The 25343-nt window shown below is 29.3% G+C and overlaps 1 protein-coding gene across 2 annotated transcripts in view; it reads right to left on the reverse strand.

Moving 5' to 3' along the window:
- Positions 1 to 2256: 2256 nt before the first annotated feature.
- Positions 2257 to 25343, reverse strand: part of Mrgn1 (Mahogunin ring finger 1) — a 30224-nt gene continuing 7137 nt past the window's right edge. The window contains exons 2-13 of one of the 2 annotated variants that reach the window (XM_067271245.1): positions 23034 to 23152; positions 21849 to 21937; positions 19070 to 19216; positions 18255 to 18372; positions 18077 to 18143; positions 17153 to 17310; positions 14993 to 15235; positions 12584 to 12680; positions 10295 to 10352; positions 9928 to 10216; positions 7426 to 7597; positions 2257 to 2746 (exon numbers count right to left, since the gene is read on the reverse strand). In XM_067271245.1, the coding sequence (XP_067127346.1) occupies positions 2286 to 2746; positions 7426 to 7597; positions 9928 to 10216; positions 10295 to 10352; positions 12584 to 12680; positions 14993 to 15235; positions 17153 to 17310; positions 18077 to 18143; positions 18255 to 18372; positions 19070 to 19216; positions 21849 to 21937; positions 23034 to 23152 (2018 nt within the window). In that variant the 3' untranslated portion in view covers positions 2257 to 2285. The remainder of the gene's footprint in view (positions 2747 to 7425; positions 7598 to 9927; positions 10217 to 10294; positions 10353 to 12583; positions 12681 to 14992; positions 15236 to 17152; positions 17311 to 18076; positions 18144 to 18254; positions 18373 to 19069; positions 19217 to 21848; positions 21938 to 23033; positions 23153 to 25343) is intronic. The other variant, XM_067271246.1, reaches the window with a different exon arrangement.

Genomic DNA, 25343 nt, shown 5'->3' on the forward strand with positions numbered 1-25343 from the left:
CCTTCTGGTCGTCCGTCAGCATTCGTGGCACCCCACCTGGAGGACACTTTTCGCATTTACAGGTTTTCGTACAGGATTGTGCACACAGATCCTACGGAAATGCCAACTTTGGAGGCGATGTGTCCCACACTAATTCGGAGATTCTCCAAAACAACTTTCTCCACTTGCTCGATCATATCGTCAGACCAGTTGGTGCGAGGCCGAGATTATCTTGGTTTGTTGTCACACGACGTTCTGCCTTCTTTGAACTGTCGCACCCATGAACGCACATTAGACACATCCATGACACCATCACCATATGTCTCGCTCAACTGGCGATGAATTTCAATCGGTGTCACACCACTCAAGTGGAGAAAACGAATGATTACACGCTGTTCTTGTAATGAAAATGTCGCCATTTTAAGTATCAAAAACAGTCCGCACTCTCGCCGCTGTAACTAGAGTTGTGTGTACCGTACAGTTCTGCCATCTCTGTCACGCATTCACAACGAGTGCACGCGTATTTTAAAACAAACCGCATGTTTCTATCTGTTTCCAGTCCTGAGAAAAAAAATCGGAGGTGTCATAACTTGAATGCACCTCGTATACTTAGAGATAAAACTGTTTTCTTGATGCTTAAGAAATTTCAGTCAACCTGGAAATGGGTAATTTCAAAGTGTAAACAATTTTAGTTCTGAAAGTCATATCGTCTTCCACATTTTGTCATTTTTTTATAATTTTGTTTTTGAGAAAACTTTTTCTAATAACTGATTATATCTTTTTAAACTGTTCCATTGTCTTGTAACTACAATAAAAACCCTGATTTAACAGACTAATTGGGGAAAGGGGTATCTGCTATGGCAGAAAGTCTGTTAAATTGAATGTATTTTAAAAACAAATGTTAATAACATTTTAACACATCTTGCAGATTTAGTATGAATAAAACAATAATGTACATTGAGTAATTTATACTCACTGACTCCTTGTTCCAACTTTTCAGCATGATCTATTTTCAAAGAAAAAAGGTTTTAAATTTTTCTAATAGGTCCAAAGTCCATTAAAATGAAAGTTTACTGTAATTTCTTTTTTTACTTTACTAGGATCTTAGTGCTTTTTTGCAACACTCCAAAGATGAGCATTGCTTGCTCATCTTTGGAGTGTTGCTCAAAAACAGCCAGTATTAAATGTACCATATTTTCTGTAATAATTGCCCATCTAACTTGTATTGTGAGGTAAAGTGCACTGGTTGATCTAAATACCAGTAGTGGTGTTCAATATTACTGAACAATAGAGTATTGATACAATATATTTTCCAATATTGAGATCGGAAATATGAATACTGGCTAATATCGTTATTGATGTTCGGTATTACTAATGTCAGGAATTGTCAAAATCTACAAAGTTAATTACAGTAATTTGGGTACTTCATTCAAATTATTTTTTATTTATTTGTCATGACATAACAATTTAACTAGTTTTATGCCTCTTTATAAATCATGACTTTTTTCCTTATGTCAGTATTTTTTACTAAAGTAATTGCCCAGTGGATAATTATTACAAGAAATACTTATTTAAATACTACGCAGTTCAAGGAGTTAGTATTTTATTTTGCGTTAAATCATTTTTGAGATGTTAAATGTCTCATCAGAGTTTGGATCCAACGAGACTTACTATCTCTAAAATACAAAATAAAATAGTAACTCCTTGAACTATTTAGAATTTATGATTTTCTAAATATATAGAGTCAACTATTTCAAACAAATATATTAGCTTCAGAGTGATTTAAAACTCAATTTATTAAAGAATTTTGCTTCACTTTTTTTAATTTTAAAAAATAAAATATTATATAATCATCATCAAATTTTATAATTAAAACATTGTAAATAATAAAATACATAGATATGCGATTGTACTGGTATTAAAAAATAATATAACTTTTTCTATTATTAATTTTTCAATAAATTAATACAACATTCTTGCTATATTATTAAAACACATTTTTTCTTTTTTATCAAAACCATAAGAAAAATTAAAAAATAATCAGGTCTTATATCATTAACGATGTGAAATACTTTTAACTTTTCTCTACGAAAGACTGGAATGTCTTACTTAAATAAATATTAGTATTTACAGAATCTCAAGATTTATAACTGTATATGTAATTTCTCAATTTTTATATTTTATTTAGATGTGGCATATTCAAAAATTTTATACCTCAAAGATAAAGTTTGAACGGTTCTTTCCCTGCTATGTAACGTAGCAATGTCGATACTGATATTTTACTTCGAGACTGATCCACGACATTCTCACTCCGGAAGGGTCTCGTGGCTCTGATGAGGCAATAAGAATCGAGTACTCGAAGTGCTACTAAAACTATCGCCACTGCTGCGGTTACTAGCATTACTCGCCGGAGTTCCCGGCAGAGACCCTTCCAAGTGAGACATGAGTATGAACCGGCTAGGAGATAATTGCGTCTGGATGCCGTGGCCATGATCGTTTGGCATGTCGATGCAGGTATTTGTTTTCTCGTCCTTTTCGTTATTTTCGCAGATGACGACAGTTTCTGCTTCACCTTTTCTCCAGTCTCTCCCATTATGTCTCCACTTGACGCTCGGAGATTCGTTATTACGTTTACATTCGGATATGTGGGTCATTTCGGTTTCCTGCGAAGCATCTAAACTCGTGTCCGTGCCTTGGTCCACTAAAATGGTAGTATTTGGATCTTCGGGTGTGTAATAATCTGAATCGTCTCCTCCGGGTGATGCATCTTAAAATATAAAATATATTGTTTTTAAAAATCCAAAAGTAAAATTTTTTTTTGTTGTTATTTTTAAATATTTTAAAAATAATATTTTATTGAGTAACTGAAATAATGCAAAATACAATTCTTTAAATGCAGTTAATGATATCAAAAACTCAAATTGTAAAAAGTAAAGTTTATGTATTATAACATATAAAAATAAGAGAGAGAAGGTCTCACTGGAGTTATTGGTGCCATTTATTCAGACATATTTTTTAGATTTTTTTTACTGCTTGTACAGCATTGTATCTTTTCAAAACTTCTAAAGCACAATATGCCTAATATGCTTTTTATCCAAAAACATTTCATCTTCAATTTATTCAAACAAAATGTAAAGTAAAAAGTTGAAAATAAGCTTCTGAATTGAAAAATACAATCTTGGATTAGCAATAATATGTTAATTTCACAACTGTTATAACTTAATTAAATTGCACATTTGTGTTAAGTAATGATGGCTATCAAAAATATGAAAAACTTTGTTAGATCCACTATAACCTTTACTCACTAACCATAACTTCAGAGAAGTGTGTAGAAACAATGAAGTCTAAGAGGAAGGTTTAATAGCCACAATTGAAGTAAAAAAAAAAGAAAAACTTATCACGAAGCACGAAAGCAGTATGTGTGTGGCAGATCTGGTGGCCATGTTTAAGATGCAGAAGTCGACAATGTGCAAGCAGTAAATGCAATTTTCATCTTATTGTACAGTATTTATGTATGTTATTTATTGTTTTAGTATTTTAATTTTTTATCAGGGCATTTAATTGTGTTTATTTTTATCTCAAATTATGTATATTTGTTGCTTTAAGTTTAATAAACCAAACAATCACCATAAATAATCTGGCTATTTTTTGCTACTATTAATAATTAATTATTAAATAATTTAGTATTAGAGGTAGACATTAGGTGCCATCTCTTATTGAAATTAGTAATTATAATAATTTAATATTTATTAAATAATTTTAGAATAGGATGGAAGAAAAGAATCAGTCCGAAGCAGGATTCAAACTCACAATGCCCACTTACTGTGTGGTTGCATTGCCAGTTATGCCACCCAGACTTCCGAGCAATTCTTCACTTCTAGACATATTTAATTGGTACTATCGAAACCATGTTGTTATTTGTATTTGGTATACTGGCACAATGAAGTGATGCTTAATCAATACTGGGCAAGTTTAGTTAGATAACTAAATAAAGATGGAAAACTTGCCCAGTGTTGATTAAGCGTCACTTCATTGTGCCAGTTTACCAAACAAAAAACATTTAATTCTTGATATAACATTCCATGGTTACTCAAGAGATAACTGTGGATGGACATGGATGTTAAGCATCTTAAGAGATGATGCCTGATGTTAGCTATAATACCAAATTACTTAATACAGTAAGACCCCGCTTAACACTGCCTCGCTTAACGCTGATTCAATATAACACGGTCTGTTTGATGCCTAAAAAACGCTCAAAATTCAGCTGATACAAAATAACGCAGTACTTCAATGATTCATATATAATACAATTATTCCCAAACACAAACCAATTAGCAAAAGGTGGCAATTCGTTGTAGCACTGTATTTCCCTTAAATATGTTTGTTTTATGCAATTTTGGAAAAAATATAACATCATGGATACCATAGGAAATATTGACTTCGCTTGGCAAGAATTAACTGAGAAATGCATGAACAAAATGTGGAAGAAGTTATGGCTGGAGGTATCTAAGAACTCTCATTGAGTAGAGCCTGTCGCTGTATCGTTAGGTTGACAAAATTGTCAACTTAATCGATACAGGAGATGTAGCCGAGCAGGATATTGGGGAGGTACTGCAGGTTTCTGATAAGAGCCTTACCAACAACAACTTCAAGAACTGGCAGAACAAGAAATTTGTGTAGAACTGGAAAATAGAGATTCTGAAGACGAAGAACTCAAAAAATTTCGCTATAGTTTTCCTTAGTAAAAGGTTGGTAACGATATCCGAAATCGTTGATCAAATTGTAGCGAATGATCCATATTTGGATAGGAGTGCCAAAGCAAAATGAGGCATTTTGGATGCGATCTTCTGCTGCTGACATTTGCTTAAGGAAAGAAAAAGAAAGCGACCAGTGAAACTACATGACTTCATTGCAAAAAACAAGAATTTCAGAAGAGCCAGGACCTTTGTCACAAAAAATTAACTTTACATTTCTGTGTGCATATATTTATGTGTTATTTAACATATATTATTATTCAAAAATTCATATAAAAATAACATAAAATTGTAGTAAAATTGCTTATTTTTTGGTCGCATGTTCCTCTATACCTATTTACTCTATGTTAAAATGGTCTCATTTAATGCTGTTTCACTTAGCACTTTGTTGTCTAGGAATGCATCCCCTGCATTAAGCAGGGTCTTACTGTATCTAATTATTAATAGTAGGAAAAAATAATCTGATTAATTACTGAGATCATGTGTACATCAACCTTAGTACTGTTATATATATATATACATATATATATATATACATACACACAGGTATACCTCAAGTTACGTTGTTCTTGATTATACGTCATTTGTCAAAAAAGCATGTAGAAAAATAAAAATCAAGTTTAAGTCATTTTATTCGACTTTACATCCGTCCGCCACAAATATCAAAGTCGTAATATCACTAGAAAAGCGTTAAAAGCACATAAAATCATATTAAAATATGTACATTTACAGTAAATGTTAATATAATCATCATAAATCCTAGAGAACGAAACAAGAAAACATATGTGTTTCTGTGTTGTCGTCTTATTTAGCGGTCTTTAAGTGCTCATTATTGCATTTTCCACTGTAGTTTCGACTTACATCGTAACTACACAAGTAAATTCGACTTACGTTGCCTCTCCTGAAACTAATTACCGATGTAAGGCGAGGTATAGCTGAATATATTTTAAGTCTAAGTTTATCAAAGTAGGTATCATTTAGGATCTGAAAATGGATTAATTCACTTTCCATTATTTCTAATGGGAGAAATTGCTTTAAATTTCAAACGGTCTTCTGAAAAGAATTAAATTTGAAGTACAAGGCACCACTGTATTTATTTTATATGCATAAGGTGTATCCAGAAAAGAAGTTCTATTTGCAAATAGCACCCTTGCAGCACTGTAGTCAAGACTGTGTGCATGCATGCATGCTGAGTTCTTTTATCCATCAGCAAGCAACATATTTCATTTGCATACAATTAGATCATGTTAACTCATTGTTTTGTGAGCTTACAATGTCGAAGAAAATTGTTAGACCTGCTGCCTATGAAATATAGTTTTCTATCCATTTCTTCAATGCAAGACTTGGGAAACTGGCAGACATTCATTGCCAACTGCACAAGGTTTATGAAGAACAGGTCATGATTGATTCAATGGTACTGAGATGGATGAGAAACTTCAAGGACACAGAAATGTGCATGACAATCCATGAAGAGGCCAACTGTTTATCACTAATGATTTGGTGCACGTGATAGAAATGAAGGTTCAAGAGAACAGATGATTCACCATTTTTCCACTTTTCCTGCATTTCCCACAAAATTGTGTCTGATCACAAGGATTTTTGGAAATCATGTTAGGTGCTCCCCAAGGAACACAAAACAAAATGGGTTGGTAGTGTGTTGACTTTCTGACATGATACAGCGAGCAGAGTGATGAATTCCTGATGCATTATTACAGATAACAAGATATGAGTGCTGCACACAACCTCTCAGTCAAAACAGAGATCCATGGAGTGAAGGCAAATATCATTGCCAAGCAAGAAAAACTTCAAACAGATCATTTCAATCAAAAGGTCATGTGCACAGTGTTTTGGTACGTTAAAGACATTTTCCTTGTGGAATTCTTGCTTCCAGGTTAACAATAAACCATAGGCATCTATGGTGTAAGGTGTAAATTTATTTAACTTGTTATTATACAGTTCCAGTAAGCATTTCTTTATATGTTCAATGGCTATGCCAGCCAGAGTTTATAGGAATTTAGTGCTTAAAGTATGCAAAGCACGAATGAAGTTCGAATTTCTTTTGCAATGTCATTTAAATGGGGTTTTCCCTATGTCAATTTATCGCATAAAGCTTCCAATGGGTTGTGGCAGTTTATTGCAGCTAGGCATCTATTGCAAGACATTAAAAAAAACTGTCTTGCAATCCAAAATAAACGATGGGGCCTGCCTAGTTGGAATGTTGTGCTGTTTCATGAAAATGCCTACTCATAATGCTTTTAAAATGCAAGATCTCATCACAACATTCAGCTGGAAACCAACGGTACATTCACCTACAGCCCCAACCCCTCAGTGCAAAGCAATTCCCATTTGTTCCTGCATCTGAAATGGCAGACATTTACGCGAAGACAACAATGTCAAAGAAACCATGGACATATGGTTTGAATCTCAGGCATTATCATTCTACAATGTGAGGATATAAAAATTAATGCTTCACTATGACAAATGCCTCTACAATTGTGAAAACTACATCAAAAGGTAGTGTAAGATATGTACAATATATCCAATGGTAATAAATATGGTTTGAAAGTAAAGTGTTATATGCCTTCAATAGCCCTCTGGAACTTACTTTTTGGATACTGCTCATAATTTTGCAATTACACTAACAACAACACATTACAATAGTTTATAAAAACACAAAAACAAATCAACTTACCCGTCATTGATAATTTATCATTTCCTTCACATAAATGAAGTGAATGTGGAGTTGATAAAAATACAGAATTGTTAACAGAATGACAAACACTGGATGGAACTGCTGCTTTTTGATTTCCAGCTGTATTACCTTCTAATAATGATTTTGTTTCAGCTACATCTACATCCATGTCCTAAGTAAAAAAACAAATTTTAGAATTGTAAATTAACTAAATACTTTTTCTTATAATATAAAGTTTATGAAGAAAACACTGACTCCATGTAAACAAAAAGTAAAAATACAACAGACTGAAATACAGTACTCAGTTACTTTCTAAGACCATAAGCTTATATAATATTGCTTAGCTATGTATATTGTAATAAGACAATAGATCATATTTACTCTTGCTAATCATATTAACTGAATTATTAACCCAAAAATTTGTGAAAATATGCAGGGAGTTCAAAAGTATCAAAAAAATACTGATATATATTCAATCTTCAAATGCAACTGATTTCAATTTTATTGTTAAATACAATGCATTCCAGTTGTTGAATTATTTTATGAAAATCAGTGTTCTGTGAAAAACGTTTTTAGAAAATTATGTGAATTTTATGGTTTACATAATTGTCCATCTGAAAGAACTATTGGTCGAATTATTAAAAAATTTCAAGAGACCAGTTCGGTGGAAGATCAAAAAAGAGAAAAATACAGTCGTAGTGGTCGTTCACAAGAGCATATTGATTTGGTTTGTGAAAGTGTTGCTGAAGCACCTGAAATGTCCATTAGTCGATGTTCACAACAAGTTGGACTCAGTGAATCAACAACACGGCATATTTTATGAAAGGATTTAGCTTTAAAACCATATAAGGTTCAAATAACACAGGAACTACAGCCACTGGACCATTCAAAATGTTGTGCATTTGTCAATTGGATTAAAGAACAACCAGATGATTTTTCTCAAAAAAATCATCTTTTCTGATAACCACCAATTTCAAAATGTGCTTCATGTTAATAAACAAAATTGTCGTATTTGGGGTGAGGAAAATCCATGAGTGATTCATAAAAAGCCTTTACATGAAAAGCCATTATGGTAAGGTGGGGTAATTGGACCATATTTCTTTGAAAATGCGGCTGGTAATGCTGCAACAGTGAATGGTGTTCAATATCGTAAGATGTTAACTGAATTTTTGTGGCCTGAACTGAATGATATTGTTCTAAAGAATATATGGTTTCAACAGGACAGTGCAACACCTCACTTTGCTAATGAAACAATTGCTTTATTGAGACAAAAATTTCCTGGAAAAATTATTGCAAGAAATGATGATGTTAATTGGCCACCAAGATCATGTGGTCTAACACCATTGGACTATTTTCTTTGGGGTTATGTAAAAAGCCAGGTCTATAAGAACAAACCACAACTGATTCCTGAACTGAAAGATGAAATTATTCGTGTCATTGGTGAAATAGAGCCTAAATTGTCAAAATGTCATAGAAAATTTAAAAAAAAAAGAGTGAACCAGCAAGAGCTGTGAAGTAGCAAGAGGTGGTCATTTGTCAGATATTATTTTTCATATATAAATGTCGTAACTGATACTTCAATTACCAATAAAAAGTTTTTAAAAATCAATGCAAATTATGTCTTTTATTTATTTTTAAAAAAGGTGCTCAATTTGAATGACCCTTTATTTAATGTTAGATCTTGTAACTGATAAAAGTTATTTAATTTTATTATATTTACTTACATGCTCAATACAAATATTTCATAACATCTCTAGGTGGAATAAAAAAATAAAAACTTACACATGTTTATCAACAGTGTCTATGTTCAAATATTTTTTCTCCTGAAGAAATCACTATCATTGTTTATAATGAAAATACTCAAATAATTAATAAAATTAAATTAAATTAAACAATTATACTACAAGATAATTTATATTTGATGTATCAAGCATCAAATCTGAACAATACTTTATAACAATTCCCAAAGTGTGATTGACGACCAGTCCCTGACTGTGAAAAAACACCAATCTCATTGTAAAAATCTTAGAAGATTAGTGTTTATCAAACCTTAGTAAAATATTATATTACATAACATTGTGCAACAATCATAAATGCAATAGGATGTTATTTGTAGAGAAAAACGTCAAGCAGGCACAAATGTATTTATGTATTACTGCAAAATTTTGGAAAAAACTGTCCTAAAATATGCTTTATAATTATATAATATAATAAAAATAAAAGTAAACTGTCCTTCATAATAATATAATATAATTTTGATGGATTAGTAAAAGTTTCAATATATTTTATTTAATCTAAAAAGGTAATAGTGTAACTATTAGAAATCATAATTAAAAGTTTCCCTTTATTATTACAGAAAATATTTTGATAAATAATCTTATAAAGCCTGAATATATTTATGTAATATTAAATTATATTTTAAAAGAGAATTAAAAGAATCAAAGTTTTTAATTATACAAATAAAATAAATTTAACAATAAATAACAAAACTTTTGCAACTACCTTCTTCTTTCCACTGTTGATTTCATTCACAATATGAAGAGAGTCTGAGAGGAGACGAACTTTCTCAGGAGCAGAGAGAGCAATAATTCCTTTCCTGTGCCTCTTGGCTTCGCCTCGTGTCAGTGATAATGTTTCGGACTTATGAGTGGTTTTGTCAGGAGATAGTATAGGAGATAATACTTCTGGAGAGCTTTCATTTTCTTCCCGAGGATGGCAATTATTTATTGGTTCCTTCTCAGCTGTACTATTTCCCAATGCTCTTAAAGATGCTGCACTGTTGGAATGAAGTCTGGAAAAAAAATGTATACTTTTGAACAAAATATATATATATATATATACACACTGTTTTATTTAAAATCCTACTAACCTTTCAATGCTTCTTAATTTTTGAGAAATATCAGGACTCTCTACATGAGGCTGCTGAACTGAAAAAATTATTGACTTTTATCATCATCACTTATAACTTAAAATCATAATTTAAGCTTAATGAAATAAATATTTTAAAATAGACAGCTTCCAGAAGTCTAACAATATTTAACATCATCATCACTAAAAGTAATACTTTACTACATTATTTTAAACAGAAAAATTAATTTAGTTAAAATGCACATTTTATAGAATGATATTACAGTATGGTCATGCTAATCCAAACAGCTTCTATCCTTCCCCTAACAAAAATAATAGACTTGTCAACTGTATACTTGCAGCTCACATGTAAACATAAGTCATATGTTGTGAATGTTGCTACTCATTCTTTATGTGAACTTGTTTGTCCTAACAACAATTCTAATATCTATTTACTGCTGTAAAGTATCTTACAACAGTAAAAATCGGTCTCAAAGCATAAACATCATATTATTACCATCGTATCTCTGTTAATCCAAACTAACACTGTTCTCAATTAGTTTGGATTAGTGCAACAGTATTGTAATTTTAAAATTTGTCTGACAAGACAATTCCACAAAATTCTAGAATTTTTATAGATGATAATTTAGATACCATATTACCAAAGCTAATCACTTAATTTGGCATCTTTAATTAGGTATAGACAAGTCAAATCCTAGGCCATCCATGTTCAATAGTGCAGAATTATATTTTTTGCACTATTAATGCTGTCCAATCCAAAACCATTGCTATCAAATATTAATAACAGATTTTTTTTATTGCAATTTAATCATTTTATATTGAATATTTCTGCATTATTTAATGTCAATTTTTAAGACATTGCCAATTATAGTACAGTTTGGACTGGGGAATATTAAAAAGTTAATAATTATTTTATGAGTTGATGGGTTCAAGAATCAATCTCTTGTCACCCATCAACTCATAAAATTATAATTAATGAATGACATATATGTATATATTTATTGATAATTGTAAGATATCACTCTATTTTCAGAATTATTTTTAAAAAATTACAATAGCTAATCATTCGATGCTATCTTATTTAATTTCAAAACTTCAGATCATGTTGTTTCCAATAAATCAGTACATGAATTAGATTCAATTCCAGCTTTATTAGAATTGTACAAGAAAAACTGATTGAATTACTTCTTACTTTGTTTTTGTGAGTAAGTAGCCAATGTTTTTTAAAAAGGATTTTATTTTTCATTTTAAAAAATGATATATTTTTAAAAATTCTACATTTGTTCACTTTTGTTATGCTTTAATTTATTCACATAATTAGCTGAAAATATAATAAATGTCTGATAATTCTTCTTTGAAGGCAAACGATTGCTGGATTACATCAGGTTACATTAATGCTACTAAACTAATTAAATTACAAGTAATTTAGCCTAGAGTTAGGCATTCGGCACCATCTCTTGATAAACTTAATAATTATAATTAAATTAATATTTAATAATCAATTTAGAAGATTCTGGAAGAAAAGGCAGATTCTTTTTTACTACTCCTAATTAATTTTCTTAAATGTAATAAATAACAATAAACCATGTTATGCTGAATTTTTTCAAACTATTTTCTGATTAAATTATCAAACTAATTTGGCCTTAAAATAAAAAAAAAAAAAAAAACTTAGGCACATTTAAAGATTCTAAGAATTTTAATGAAAAATTATTTTAAATTAATTACACCTATTTTTAATTATTTAATAAATATATACAGTATATACATATATTACAACTATATTAATGATGATTAATATTTAAGAATTGAATGATAAATTTAATTATTGGCTATAACAAGGCTAATTAAATATACAGATATTATGTAATTTGGACTAAAAATAGCTGATTAAGCTCACAATCTTGTATTAAGTTTCAGTACTAGAAATTAAATTAACTTAGAAAATTCTGGAAGAAAGGATTGATCTGGAGTGGAACTCAAAATCACTATTACTGCTTATTAAATTTACATCACCATCTTGTATTAAATTTATTCACTTACCTTACTCAAATTATGTAATATCTATACTTAATTAGCATGTTAGAGTCTGATAATCTGGCTTTATAATTTAAATATTAACATATTCATTATTGGTTGATGTGATTTTATTATGCCACCTTCACACAACACATAATTTTGTCAACTTGTAACAAGTATGTTTATATAATTCAGGATTGGTTTTATATACAATTAATCATCATTAAAATATATTACTAATATACAATATATATTAGCAAACTAATATACTTACTTGGGGAAGGAGAGAGTGGTAAAGGCTGTTGTACAGGTCCATTTAGTGCTTCTATAAGAGGAACAGCCTCATAACCTGGTGGTACATCTTGGGGTACCTGAAAATATTATTATTTCATAAAAACTAAATACTTATTTCCAAATTAATAATAAAGTTATAAATAACATAATTTCAAAAAGCCAGAATTTAAGATTTCTAGTACTTTCATATTTAATTATTTGTTTAATATTTATTTAAGCTTTTAGTATTCACTATTATATGAAAAAAAAGACTTTTAATCTAGGACAATGATTAACAAGAATTCAAGTACTGAAAACTCTGAACAGCTATTCTTGTGATTTGTATGCTATGATCCAAATGATAAAGACTTATTGAAATCATTAATGTTGTGTCAAAATCTAGTTGGAATTTCCTGAAAATTCAATTGATGTTGAAGAAATTAGATTAAGACCAATATATATGTATATATTCCTGACTTTTAATGTGTTTAATAATAAGTAAATAAATAATGTTTCTATGCAAGTTATGTTATCCTCCTACATCTAGTAGTTACAGTGAAAGATAGAAATTTTATTATTATTTTGTTGACTATGAACACAATATAGTGCTTTCGACGATCACTTGGCTATTCTTCTCCCTGTTATTTAGTTGAGACAAGCAATACGTGCGTATGTAGCTCGTTTTGAACCTAATATGCCCCTCTTCAGTCAACTAAATATTAAGACGACACTTTACAACCAATGTTTCAGGCAATGGCACTTTACAACTAATGTTAAAAATGTTGGTTTTAAAAACTTTTTAACTTACAATACTGTTGCACTAATCCAAACTAATTGAGAACAGTGTTAGTTTGGATTAACAGAGATACGATGGTAATAATATGATGTTTATGCTTTGAGAATAAAAATGATTGATAATAATATTATTATTATTGTGGTTATTATTGTTGTTTTATAGTGTAAAATACATAATAATAATTCTAACAAAAATTTTAAATATAAAATTCAAAATTTGTAAATTTAGGTATCAAAAGATTTATAAATATTAATTTGTTTTTAAATCTATGTATTAGGAGTGCACAACTTTAAACATTGTCTCAGATCATGTTAAGTTAGTGTTTTTGAATGGGCTGCAGTATTATAGCTAAAATGTACTTGCGTAGACATTAAACAAATAGTTTTGTATTGTTGTATTTGTATACAAATATTTTAATTCAACTATATCCATGTTTGAATTAGAATCATGCTAATATATTTACAAATATTAGGTAGGTACATTAACAAAAACATTTTACCAAAACTGGACAACAGTCTTAATTGAACATTTAAACAGATCACATTGTGCTGCTACACATCAATATTCTTCTTTATAACTGATTTATTAATGTTATATCCTTAGTGACAACTAGTTGGCCATGAAAGAAAAGGCATCATCCTTCCACTCTGGACAGACCTGGGTTCAGGTATGGATTGGAAATCCTCAAATTTTACAATTGGTTTTGTCCTGAGTGTTGGGCTTCCTTTCTCAACACCCAACTACTCTCATTGTTGACTTGACTAAACCCAAGACAGATAAAATTAAAATGTCCTTTTAGTGCCCATGGGAGAGAGAGAAATTGCCTTATATTACAAAATAACCTTTTGCTTTAATAAGTATATAACTTACATTACTTTAAGATTCATCATAAATATTTTATATTTCACAAGTATGACAATAACAAAAAAAAAAAAAATTAAATTTAGTTTATAATTTCTTTCTTTACTCTGTAAACTTTCAATGTTATAATACTTATGTGAAATATCTGTATAACAATTTTATAGTTTGTGAATGTTAAATTTAACATTCACAAACTATAAAATTTAACATTATGAATAAAGAAGTTGTATTTTTTAAGAAAGTTTTTAAAGTATATGATCTGAATGTGTATGAATTTTAAAAATTGTTCAAAACTATTATTTTTTTTAACCTAAATAGCACTGAAGAGAGAATGAAAGTATACATCATTCCAAAATGCACATGTAACAGTAAATTAAGCAAATAAAGTTGTTGTCATTGGAAACCTTTGGATGTTAGAAGCGCTGTGTTGAAATTCTCAAACTTACTTGAAAGTTTACAGAGAAAATAAAGATAGAATTTCAGAACCCCTTACCCACATTGTAGTTTATGGTTATTGTCTTCAATAAAATGTGGATTACGACAGTAATTAAAATATGTTTTTGTTTTTCTAGCCTAATTATATCATTCTTGACTGCTAAAACATAAATTTTCTACTAAATCCACAAAAATAATACATATAAACTAAGTACTATATCATAATCTTAAAAATCTGAATGCAGCATCTTAGGATACTTAGACTAGAAACATTGTATTTTCAAAGAAAGTACCAAATTGTTAATTGTTAGTAAATACCTGATTATCTCCACAACTATTAATCTGAAGAGGAGTAGAACATTTTTGTACGGCTCTGATTTGAAGGAGGGCCCGAAATGGTGCTCTGCATATAGGACAATTGTTGGCTTGATAACGAAGAGAATCGGCACAGCTATTACATAAGCATAAATGCCTACACGGTAGAATGAGTGTATCTCGAGCATCGCACATGCAGATCACGCATTCAGACCCACTATCTTCAACTTCATCGTCACTTATATCCTTAAAAAATATATATGATTTCATATTTTTGTAAAAATTTTCTTAATGTAACTTATTAGTTTACATACTTTCTACAACTGTAACTGAAATAATATCAAGATATAGAATTCTAAAACTATCATTTTCTGAGATTCTCTAACAATTCAGAGAATAATATATATTTCAAAGACATGAAAACATAGATTAACGTTGAAGTTGTATGTTAATTTAATTAACTTTTTGTAGTTTATTAGAATGACAACATTTTAATTTATTTTTGAAGTATTTTGATTTTTAACAAAAGTTTTAAAAACTTTAAAGAATTTTTTTATGTTCTTCATTCAAATTCATTTACCTCTAAACCAGTGATTCTCAAAGTGGGGGTCGCGACCCCCAAGGGGGTCGTGAAAAATATTTGGGGGGGGGGTCGCTGAAAAATTGATGCCAGATCAATTTTTTCAAATATTTTATAAATTTACTATGGATTCATGTTTAGAAATAATAGAAATAAAAAATATATAAAATAATTTTTACTTAAATAAATTGCACATAAATAACACATACTTATTCTTCGGGGTCCTTTGAAATTTTTAAGTGCAGAAGGGGGGTCGCGGTCCAAAAAGTTTGAGAAACACTGCTCTAAACCCATGTACAGATTATAGAGCATTTCTCTATAACTAAACAGCACCTAAACAAACTACTGTTTGGTTAAATGCTCTGCCTAATTGGGACATCTTTTGAGCAGAACTCCAAACCTTAACAAAATTGGAAAACCAGATGCAGAAGTGGGAAAGCAAAAAATGTGTCAGTGCCACTGATTGGAATGCTGTTTAATGGGTACCATCCATACCAGGGAAAGTTAAGGATTTCTTTGATGTCTTGGAGAGAGACTGTCTTTGGAAGGAGTGGATTCAGTTACACTAGAGTATTACAAATTCCACATACACTACTATACATGTCATGGTATTCAGCTTGGGGTGCCATTACATTATGACAAATGCTCTATAGTCCTACAAGGTTTAAGTGATTAATCCCATAACATAACATTGAATTTACCTGTCTTGTTTTCATTTACACTTATAATTTACATTGTTTATATAAAATACAAGCAAAAATTTGTGGAAATGATTTACATACAGAGCTGCTTATATACAAATATAAACACCTTTTAAACAGTTTATGTTTGAGGATAGAGATGAGTTTTATAAAAAAAAAACTTTGTATTTTACTTTATTTATTGTATTTTAAATATGTTCTTACATGTTCTATCGATAAGGAACAGTTGTTAATGTTCCAAAAATATAAAACCTGATGATGGTCTGTCGAGCAGGTTGAAAACATTCATTGAATAAATCTTTTCTCAGTAATTTAAGGTGTTACTGTAATGATTACAAAACTTTTATCTGAGGGTTGGTTGAAAGATTGAAACTTAAACCAGTAAAATTAAAAAAATTTTCTTATTTTAAAATTTAAATAACTTTCTAATGAGACTAGTGCTATATAAATATTATCATTTTCAATTCAAAGAAAAACTATTTCAATTTCACATTTAATGTGAGAAAAGATGGCCATCTTGGCTGGGGACATCAGGCTACTGTTCTAGGAAACCTAGATAGAATCCAGGCAAGCAATCCAAGAAATATTTTGTGGGTGGTTTGTCATAGATATGTCGGGCCCATCCCTTGTCACCCAGACACCCCCCACTGTGGATCTGATCAGAATCTAAAATGTATACAATTAAAAAGACCCTCTTAGTGCCTACAGACAAAAAGCAAAGAAAAGAAAAATTAACATTATGAACTTTTTCATACATTAATAAATTGTTTTTAGCTTTATAAAATTTTCAAAGTTTTATAAAAACAAATATAATTCTAAATAATTTATTTTTAAATTGTGTAATTTGAATTTATATAAAATGAAAAACTAGAAAAAAATTACCTTTGGCTGAAATACATTTTTATTTTCAATGCCATATATTTCTTGTAGAAGATAACATAAGCCATCAATAAACAGTTTTTGTTTTAATGGCTTCACAGAAAATATATTATCAGCATTTTTTTCAACAACAGCTATTAATACATGAGATTGCCTGGGTTCTGTAAAAAAAAAATAACTATTAAAAGGTTGTCTCTCTTATTATTAAGTCATTAAAGTTAAATCCATATAAAATAAGTATTCATCATTCTCTTTTAAATGAAAGAACAATGTTTAAAAATGACAGTATTTTATGGGGTGAAGATCCATGTGAAAAATTTATAGTGTGAAAGGTGTTTAAAAGAATAAAAAAGCCTTAAATCTTCCAAAGAAAGAAAAAAACATGAGGGTAGTATTTTTTTCCTGTCCTGTTTTACACAGATTTGTCTTCATTAATGTTTTATGATAGCCCACAAAGAACTTTTTACATTCTTTATATTAAAAATGTCTTCCAAGTTATAACTTTATTGAAGAAAGAGGTAAAATAATGTTTTGTTTCTAAATTGTAAGAATAAAAAACATTTGTTTATCACTATTTTTTCTTTTTTTAAATTTAAAAATTTTTTACATCCTAAAAAAAGTCTTCTTATATTTTTTACACACACTGTAGAAAAATGTATTTTGTTCCAAATGTATTGTTAGTATATAATAAAACTTTTATTAGTGAATAAACTGACATCCTTATCTGTGATCCTTATTTTTAGATAGATTTTTATTTTTGTCAGTGATTATGTATTACTCTTAAACACAATTGGTCATATCACTTGTAGTTCATTTTTTTAAAAATAAAAAAATTATTTTATAAATAATTTTTCTTACTGACCATAAAATACACTTAATTTCATTCATTTAATTCAATAAAATTCTAATGTATTGATCAGAACTTACCGTCACCCTCTTCAGCAACACATTGTATAACAACTGGCATTATTTCATCTTCATACTGATAATTCAACTATTTAAAAAAAAAAAAAAAAACATTATCCAATAATACATTAATAAATATTTAAACAAAAAAAATTAAAAATTATCTTTAATAGTATGGCCAAAGAAGATAAATATTTACCTCTTCTTCTGTGTATTTAGTTGGATCAAAAGTATGTGAAACTTGATTAAATTGCTGATTAGCTCCTCTCTTATAATGATAAGTTTCCGAATTCATGGATGGATCTCGAGGCGTATAGCTATAATATAAATATTGATTTAATATATAAACCATAAAATTGAAATGGACAGTGCTCCAGAATCTACTTACCAGTTTAATGCTTCATTAGAACCAATAATGAGGAACTCAAAACATCAATCAAATCAGCATTTGAAATCATTTATGTATTCAATCTGTTTGCTCTCCTCTTCAATGATCCCAGAAAGCATCACAAAAAAAAAATAGTATGGCTTGCATATTCTCTGGGCCCAAATCTTTGAATTTCTTTTCATAGATATCTTAAAAATGAAGTCTACCAAATCTACTCAAAGACTTTGAAGACACACGTCACCTATTAAATGTGAAATCTTCACTCTTATGAGACTAGTTCTTGAAAGTATTATTTCAGAAATCAGATTGAGGAAGACAGAGCAAACACATTGAATACATTATAATATAAATGGCTTCAAATACAAATTTAAACCTATTCGGTAAGTTTTTTATATCTTTTTATTCAGTTGTAAATAAAGCATTAAACTTAGTAGGAAGGTTTTAAGCCATCCTGTATATCTTATATGTAAAATATATAACTATATACTATTTATAAATATTCATAAAGGAATTAATAGATATGTATTAATAAAACAACACTTTTATAAGATGTAAAAATCTAGCATTTAAACTAAAATAGTTTAAATTCTTTTGAAATGAAATTGATATAGATAGTCCTTATTTACATTACTCCATTTTGTGTAATTTCTTCACTGCAAAAATAATATATAGTGATCGAACAACGAACGTCAGAATCGAATGTAAACTCAAGATTATATAAAGAGCTGGATGGCGCATTTCCATCTGTTATTCTTTCACCTTCTTCTGGAACTCTAAAAATTTCAATAAAATATTTCAGTTTTTTTCTTTTAACTCAAAATGCTGTTGATTAATTTTATAGATATTTATTTATTTATTGTTACAAAATAAAAGTCCAAAAGACAAATGATATCCATCCCAAAAAATAAAAACAAAAGTGATCAACAAGTATACATAAAAAATAAACTACATAACAGTTATATAAACAAATTAAATAAAAATTATCATGATTAACTAATTAAATTGTAAAGTAAAAGAAGTTTTTCTAATAAATTTTAATATCATTTGAGGTTACATCCCAAGATAGGTCATTTGACCTGTGAAAGAAGTTTTCAAAATTATTTATTAGTCTGGATAACACTAAGCAACATAAGCAATATCAAAACACCTGATACAGTGCTATATGCTATAAATGCATTGAGGCAAATTCCTTTGCCAATAAGAAAGACCCTAAAACTGAAATTGAAAACACTTTGCTCTAAAACTGTTATAGAGAGTATCCAAGGATCATATGTTCAGTGTGCACCTGTAGTTATTCTATCTAAGCTAGGAGGTAAAATTAGACTATGTATTGACCTAAAACATTTAGGTCATTAAACATTAAATAAAATTGTTGAGAGCCATTTCATATATCAAGATGTAGAGTCAACAGGCTAAGGTAAATATCTCAGCCTGTTGACTCGACATCTCGATAGAGAATTTATGAAAATTAAGGAAATGGTGCCCAGGCCTTGTGTCTTAGTACTATATGATGTATCCAAGGAAACAAAAGTATTGGTTGATGCTTCTTCATTGGGACTAGGTGGTACAGTACATTTAATTGAGTTTGCTGCTGCAAAATCAATTAAAAAACTCAGTCAATCAAGGAGAAGTAAATGAGTTCATCTAAGTTGGTTAGAAATGTGGATGATTTGCAAGAGAAGATCAAATCTTGTGACGACAGAAAAGCAATAAAAAGTGATCTACCAGTGTTATGAACAATATCCAAACTTGATGTTGCACGAAGGCCAACTTTTTCTTCATAACAAGAGTATAGATGTTCGAATAATTGTAATTAGATGTCACCTACATGAAAAAATCTTAAATACCAATCCACTACTCAAAAACCACTTTTGTCAGAAAAGCATGATAAAAAATAAATTGCATGGGCATACAAAAATATGGGTCATGATTGAAACAATGTAGTCATCTCAGATGAAGCATTTTTCTGGACATGATGGTCTCTTAAAAAAATTTAGTCAACACCAAGTAATGGGATTGTTCAACATACCATCAAACACCCAATAAAAGACCATGTCTGGGAATGCTTCTGTGAATGTGGTTTTGGGACACTTTACCAACGACATGAATATAGAAAAATGTGCAATATTTATAAAAATTGCTTGTTGAGGTCTGCTAAGAAGTATTTCAGTGATGTCATAAGCCAGTGGTTGTTACACAAGGACAATGACCCAAAACATTGGAGCCATCTGCGCACATAGTCCAAGAAGGAAGATAACATCATGATGATGAATTAGCCAGCATTGTTGCCAGATGCAAATCTGATCAAGAATGTGTTGCTGATATGTAAAAGCATTAAAAAGAAAAGCCTGCATACAATCTCAAGTAGCCTATGATGGAGATTTGGCAAATATAGTGCTCTTTTCAACAAGAATAAGCAGAAAATTTTTTGATGGAAAGCATGGACAGAAGATGCCAGGCAATAATTGATAATGGAGAAAACTGGACTTACCACAGAGAATTTGTAGTTTAAATAATCTATTATAAAATACAAAAAGAAGTTTCACAATAATTTGTTTATTTTTTAGATGCTTCCATACACATTTCCAACAGAAAATTCTCCCTGTTAAGTATCCCATGGTAGATTGACCCAATATTTCATTGTATAATTCCTTCAATCCAATCCAATCCTTTACAAATGGACTGTAAATAGATAGACTTTGTCAATTAATATACTTTTATTAACTTTACTTGCTATTTACAAGTTACAAATTTATCATTTTTGTGTTCTTTGTACCAATATGCAACATGTACAAAGGCAATCATATACTTCATTTTGATATAATTAACAACATGTTGTCATACTGTTCTTTCCTAATGAATATATTAGAATGTATCTGTTATAAAAGATTAAAAATAAGATTAAATATCAATTTTTAAATTATATAAGGTTTTGGTTAAACATAAGATAAACTTTTAGAAAATTCCACTGTATTTAACTGATGTTATTTATAAAAATGTATTTAATATAAATCTAATGTAAAGAAATCAATGATTATAAGCTGTAAAGGATTGTATTGGATTGAAGGAATTATACAATGAAATATTTGATCAATCTACCACAAGGAGTAATTCCTGGGAGAACTTTCTATGGGAAACTGGCCCCTGTTTAGGTGTTAGATGCAAAAATAAAATGAAAAACTCAATGTGGTCAGCCCATTGGCGAGGTGCAAACCTGCAACCAATTACTAGTGTTTAGTGATTTATATCCACTTAGCCATTGGGGACTTAATTGTAAAGGAAATAGTTTTAAATACTATTATAAAACAATTTGATAAAGTTGTTTTATTACTTATAACTACTGTTATTACATTATCTAAATATGATTAATTAATATGTAATAACTGGCTTAATAAAAATAATTACTTTACAAATCTCAATGATTCTTTTCTTATATTTATCAGACTTCTTAAAGTTCTAGTGGGCTCATTAGGCTGAGGAGCTGGATATGGAAACTGAAAAATAATAAATTATGAATGAATATTTCTGTTAGATGATAATAGTACTTCTTGATTTTATGAATTATTTAATGTACAATTAGCAATTTCAATATAAAATCTATAATACAAATACTAGACTTAACTTAGTATGTCAACTAAACTGGTTTGTATTTTTATGTTTTCTATAAAAAAAATCTATATAATACAAGTCTTGAAAATATTAACTGTTAAATGTAGAAAACCAATTAATATTTTTCAGAAAATTGTTGCTTTATAAAAATTTTAGCTCTAATTTTTCCACATAAAAACTGAAGAACCAAGAAGCTCAAGTTCATGATTTCTTAGGTAAGACATCACTTTGCTACAAGCTTTACAGTTGGTCTCAATTTTGTCTATTACAGGTGGACTTACCTTGTAAAGGAATAAGGTTGGATGGTGAGAAATAGAACATAATCTAATCAAGTTAGCTTATCCAGAAATTCCTAGAGATCTGATTTGGATTTGAACAGATGCTTTTAGAAAAGCAATAGATGACTTACTTCTATAGCATCTGGCCATCACTAGAGTTATTAATAAAGAATTGATAACTCCTTACACTTTTATATAATTATTAGTCAATTAACTGCATAATTGAAATATCTTATAATTTTTACTTTTTTCAAAATTATAAGACATTTTAAATTGAAATGTATGCTATTAAGCATGCATAAAATATCATTAATATGATACTAACAATTACTTCAACAATACAGTAAATTAAATCTGACCATAACTAATTAAACATAGATGTAGATCAAATGGAAGTCTGGATTGTGTAACTGAATGCCCGGTAAGTAAAAGTTGCAAGTTTGAGTCCCACTCCAGATTGATGTTTTCTTCCAGAATATTCAAAATTAATTAATTCAATTCTAATAATTATTAAATTTAATATAAAGAAATTTAATATAATATAAAAAAACTTAATCCACCTTCCTTTATATGTTTAGCCAAATTATAGTCCAATGAATCTGGCATTATCACTTAATCAATTACATCAACTATTTGCATTTAACATTAAAAACGCAAAAAAGGAATAATTATCGCTCATATTAGATGATGATAATAAACTTACAGGTGTGGGTCGATTTCCAAGAAAATTTAAATCCATATTTTCTCCAAAGAGATATGCTTCTGGTTGGGTTGTTTCAAATCTTTCACCACCCATAATAAAATGGCTAGCAAAATAATTTCCTATTTAAAATAAATTTTTATTAAAATAATTCCAGTTAAAATTATTACCGTAGATAAATTTATCATTTTAATAAAGGAAAAGAATTAGAAACAAATTTTGTGAAATGAAAAATATCATTTACAAGTTATAAATCACAACACATATAGTACTTCATTGTGATTAAAACTCAATTTAAATTTTTAAATATTTTTATATTCACATTTGTTAGGATCAAGAAGCCATCCTGTAGAATTCATCTATGAAAGTTTAAGATTTTTAAAAAAATGTTTGAAACATCGAATGCAAAATGGAAAACTGTGGGTGCAAGAAGATTTAAAAAAATAGTTTGATGAAATAAATGTTGGTTTCAGAATGTGGAGTCAGATAACTTAAGAGTTGTGTTGGTTTTGGAGAGAAAGGAGAGGATAGTTTTTTTTGATAGTTGAAGTTTTGTCAGGATAATTTATTGAAAACAAACTAACATTTTCAGCCTATTCAATGATCTATGGCAACGGTTACCAACCTTTTTTCATTAGTATACCCCCGTGGCATTTCCAACTTCCCAATGAGCAACGCATGCGCAAATCTCGCACTGCCTGTTTGTAGAGTGTTGCCATTTTGAATCTTATTTTGACTCGGTTCTTGGTCCTGAGTACCTACAAGTTTGGTTTTTTTTATGCGCACATGATTTGGGCACCAAATACTCTGTGTCAAATTGCAACTTCTGACATGTACTCCTTCATACCTCTAAGCTGGTAACACAGCAGGCAGTATGATTTTATAAACAAGACAGTCTTGTCAATAAAATTTAATAAAAATACTGAATAAATAATGAAAAAATTAACATTTGTAGAGAAAATCTGGAGAAACTAAGTCCTTTTCCTTGCTAACAATAAAAAATACTTTTTTCAAACAACACATGGGGATATTGTTGAGAGATAATAATAATAATAATGGTAACATACCCCACCATCAAAAGTCCGTAGCATATCACTAATCAGCCATAATGGTATCCCCACTACCATTGACTGACTGCGCAACATTTATTGATCTGTTGCATTGTACAATCGGCACCATAAGTTTTTATTTCTATTTTTGCATTTTGAAATGTATAATAAAGTTTGTGATTGTTCCAAGGAACATTTTTTACCTAATAATTTTTTAATACTGTTAATTTGTGATACATAATATATTATTTTTTCTGCCATAATAACTAACTTTTTTCTGTACCCCTAGGGATATGTGTACCACGGGTTGGGAATCACTGATCTATGGAATAGGCTAAAAATGTTAAACGTTAGTTTGTTTTCAATAAATTATCTTGGCAACATAAGATGTGTTTTGATGATCTACTAATTATTTGCTGAGTATATTCTGTTAAACATTAATTTTATAATGTGAAATTCTTTGATCACGATTTTCTAAAAAAAGAAAGGAGCCTTTTTAAATAATAATACCAAGGTCTATTAAACCTTGTGTCTTTATTAACTGTAATTATTTATTTATAGACATAAACAAACAGAAAATAAGATTTTGGGTTTAGTTTCTTTGGTTAATAATGGGTAAAAAAAACTTCTTGAGAAAAAATAAGTCACAAAGAAAACATAAGATTTAAGGAAAATATTTGAAGATTCTGCCATTTTTATTCAATGTAGTACAAAATACCAATATCATTAACATATCATAACTATTAAGATTAAGAAGACATATCATTGATTAAAACAATGGAAAAATATACAAAAAATGGAAAACCTGAAGTTTTTTCTATGTCTAAGTGTCTACTAGATGAGACAACTGACAAACCTTTACTAAAATGTTTTACTAATCTGGCAAATGCATTTCAGGTAATTACCTCTCTTTAGTGCCATATAATATTATAAATTACAAATAAAATATAAACCACAAAACAATAAAAAATATATAACTTCAAAACAAAAGTGTATGATTACATAATCCAAGGAATTCTTCCTATGCATAAATTCAGTTCTTTAGCCACCAACTATTATAAGACAAGTCTTCCAACTGTGTTTTCCGATCTGTAACTGGTTGTTTTGGCATTTGTATCTGACTTAAATTCTGGAATAATGATGTCATACCAACAGTTATCAATTTTGATACCCATATTACAATTAATATTATTTTCATTTGTTATTATTTCTACATGTTCTTTAAATTTTTTTTTACTTGTTTTTTCCACATAAATAACTTTGA

The sequence above is a fragment of the Centruroides vittatus genome, unplaced genomic scaffold (genome assembly GCF_030686945.1).
Source record: "Centruroides vittatus isolate TY-2023 unplaced genomic scaffold, ASM3068694v2 contig_393, whole genome shotgun sequence".
NCBI classification, from domain to species: domain Eukaryota; kingdom Metazoa; phylum Arthropoda; class Arachnida; order Scorpiones; family Buthidae; genus Centruroides; species Centruroides vittatus.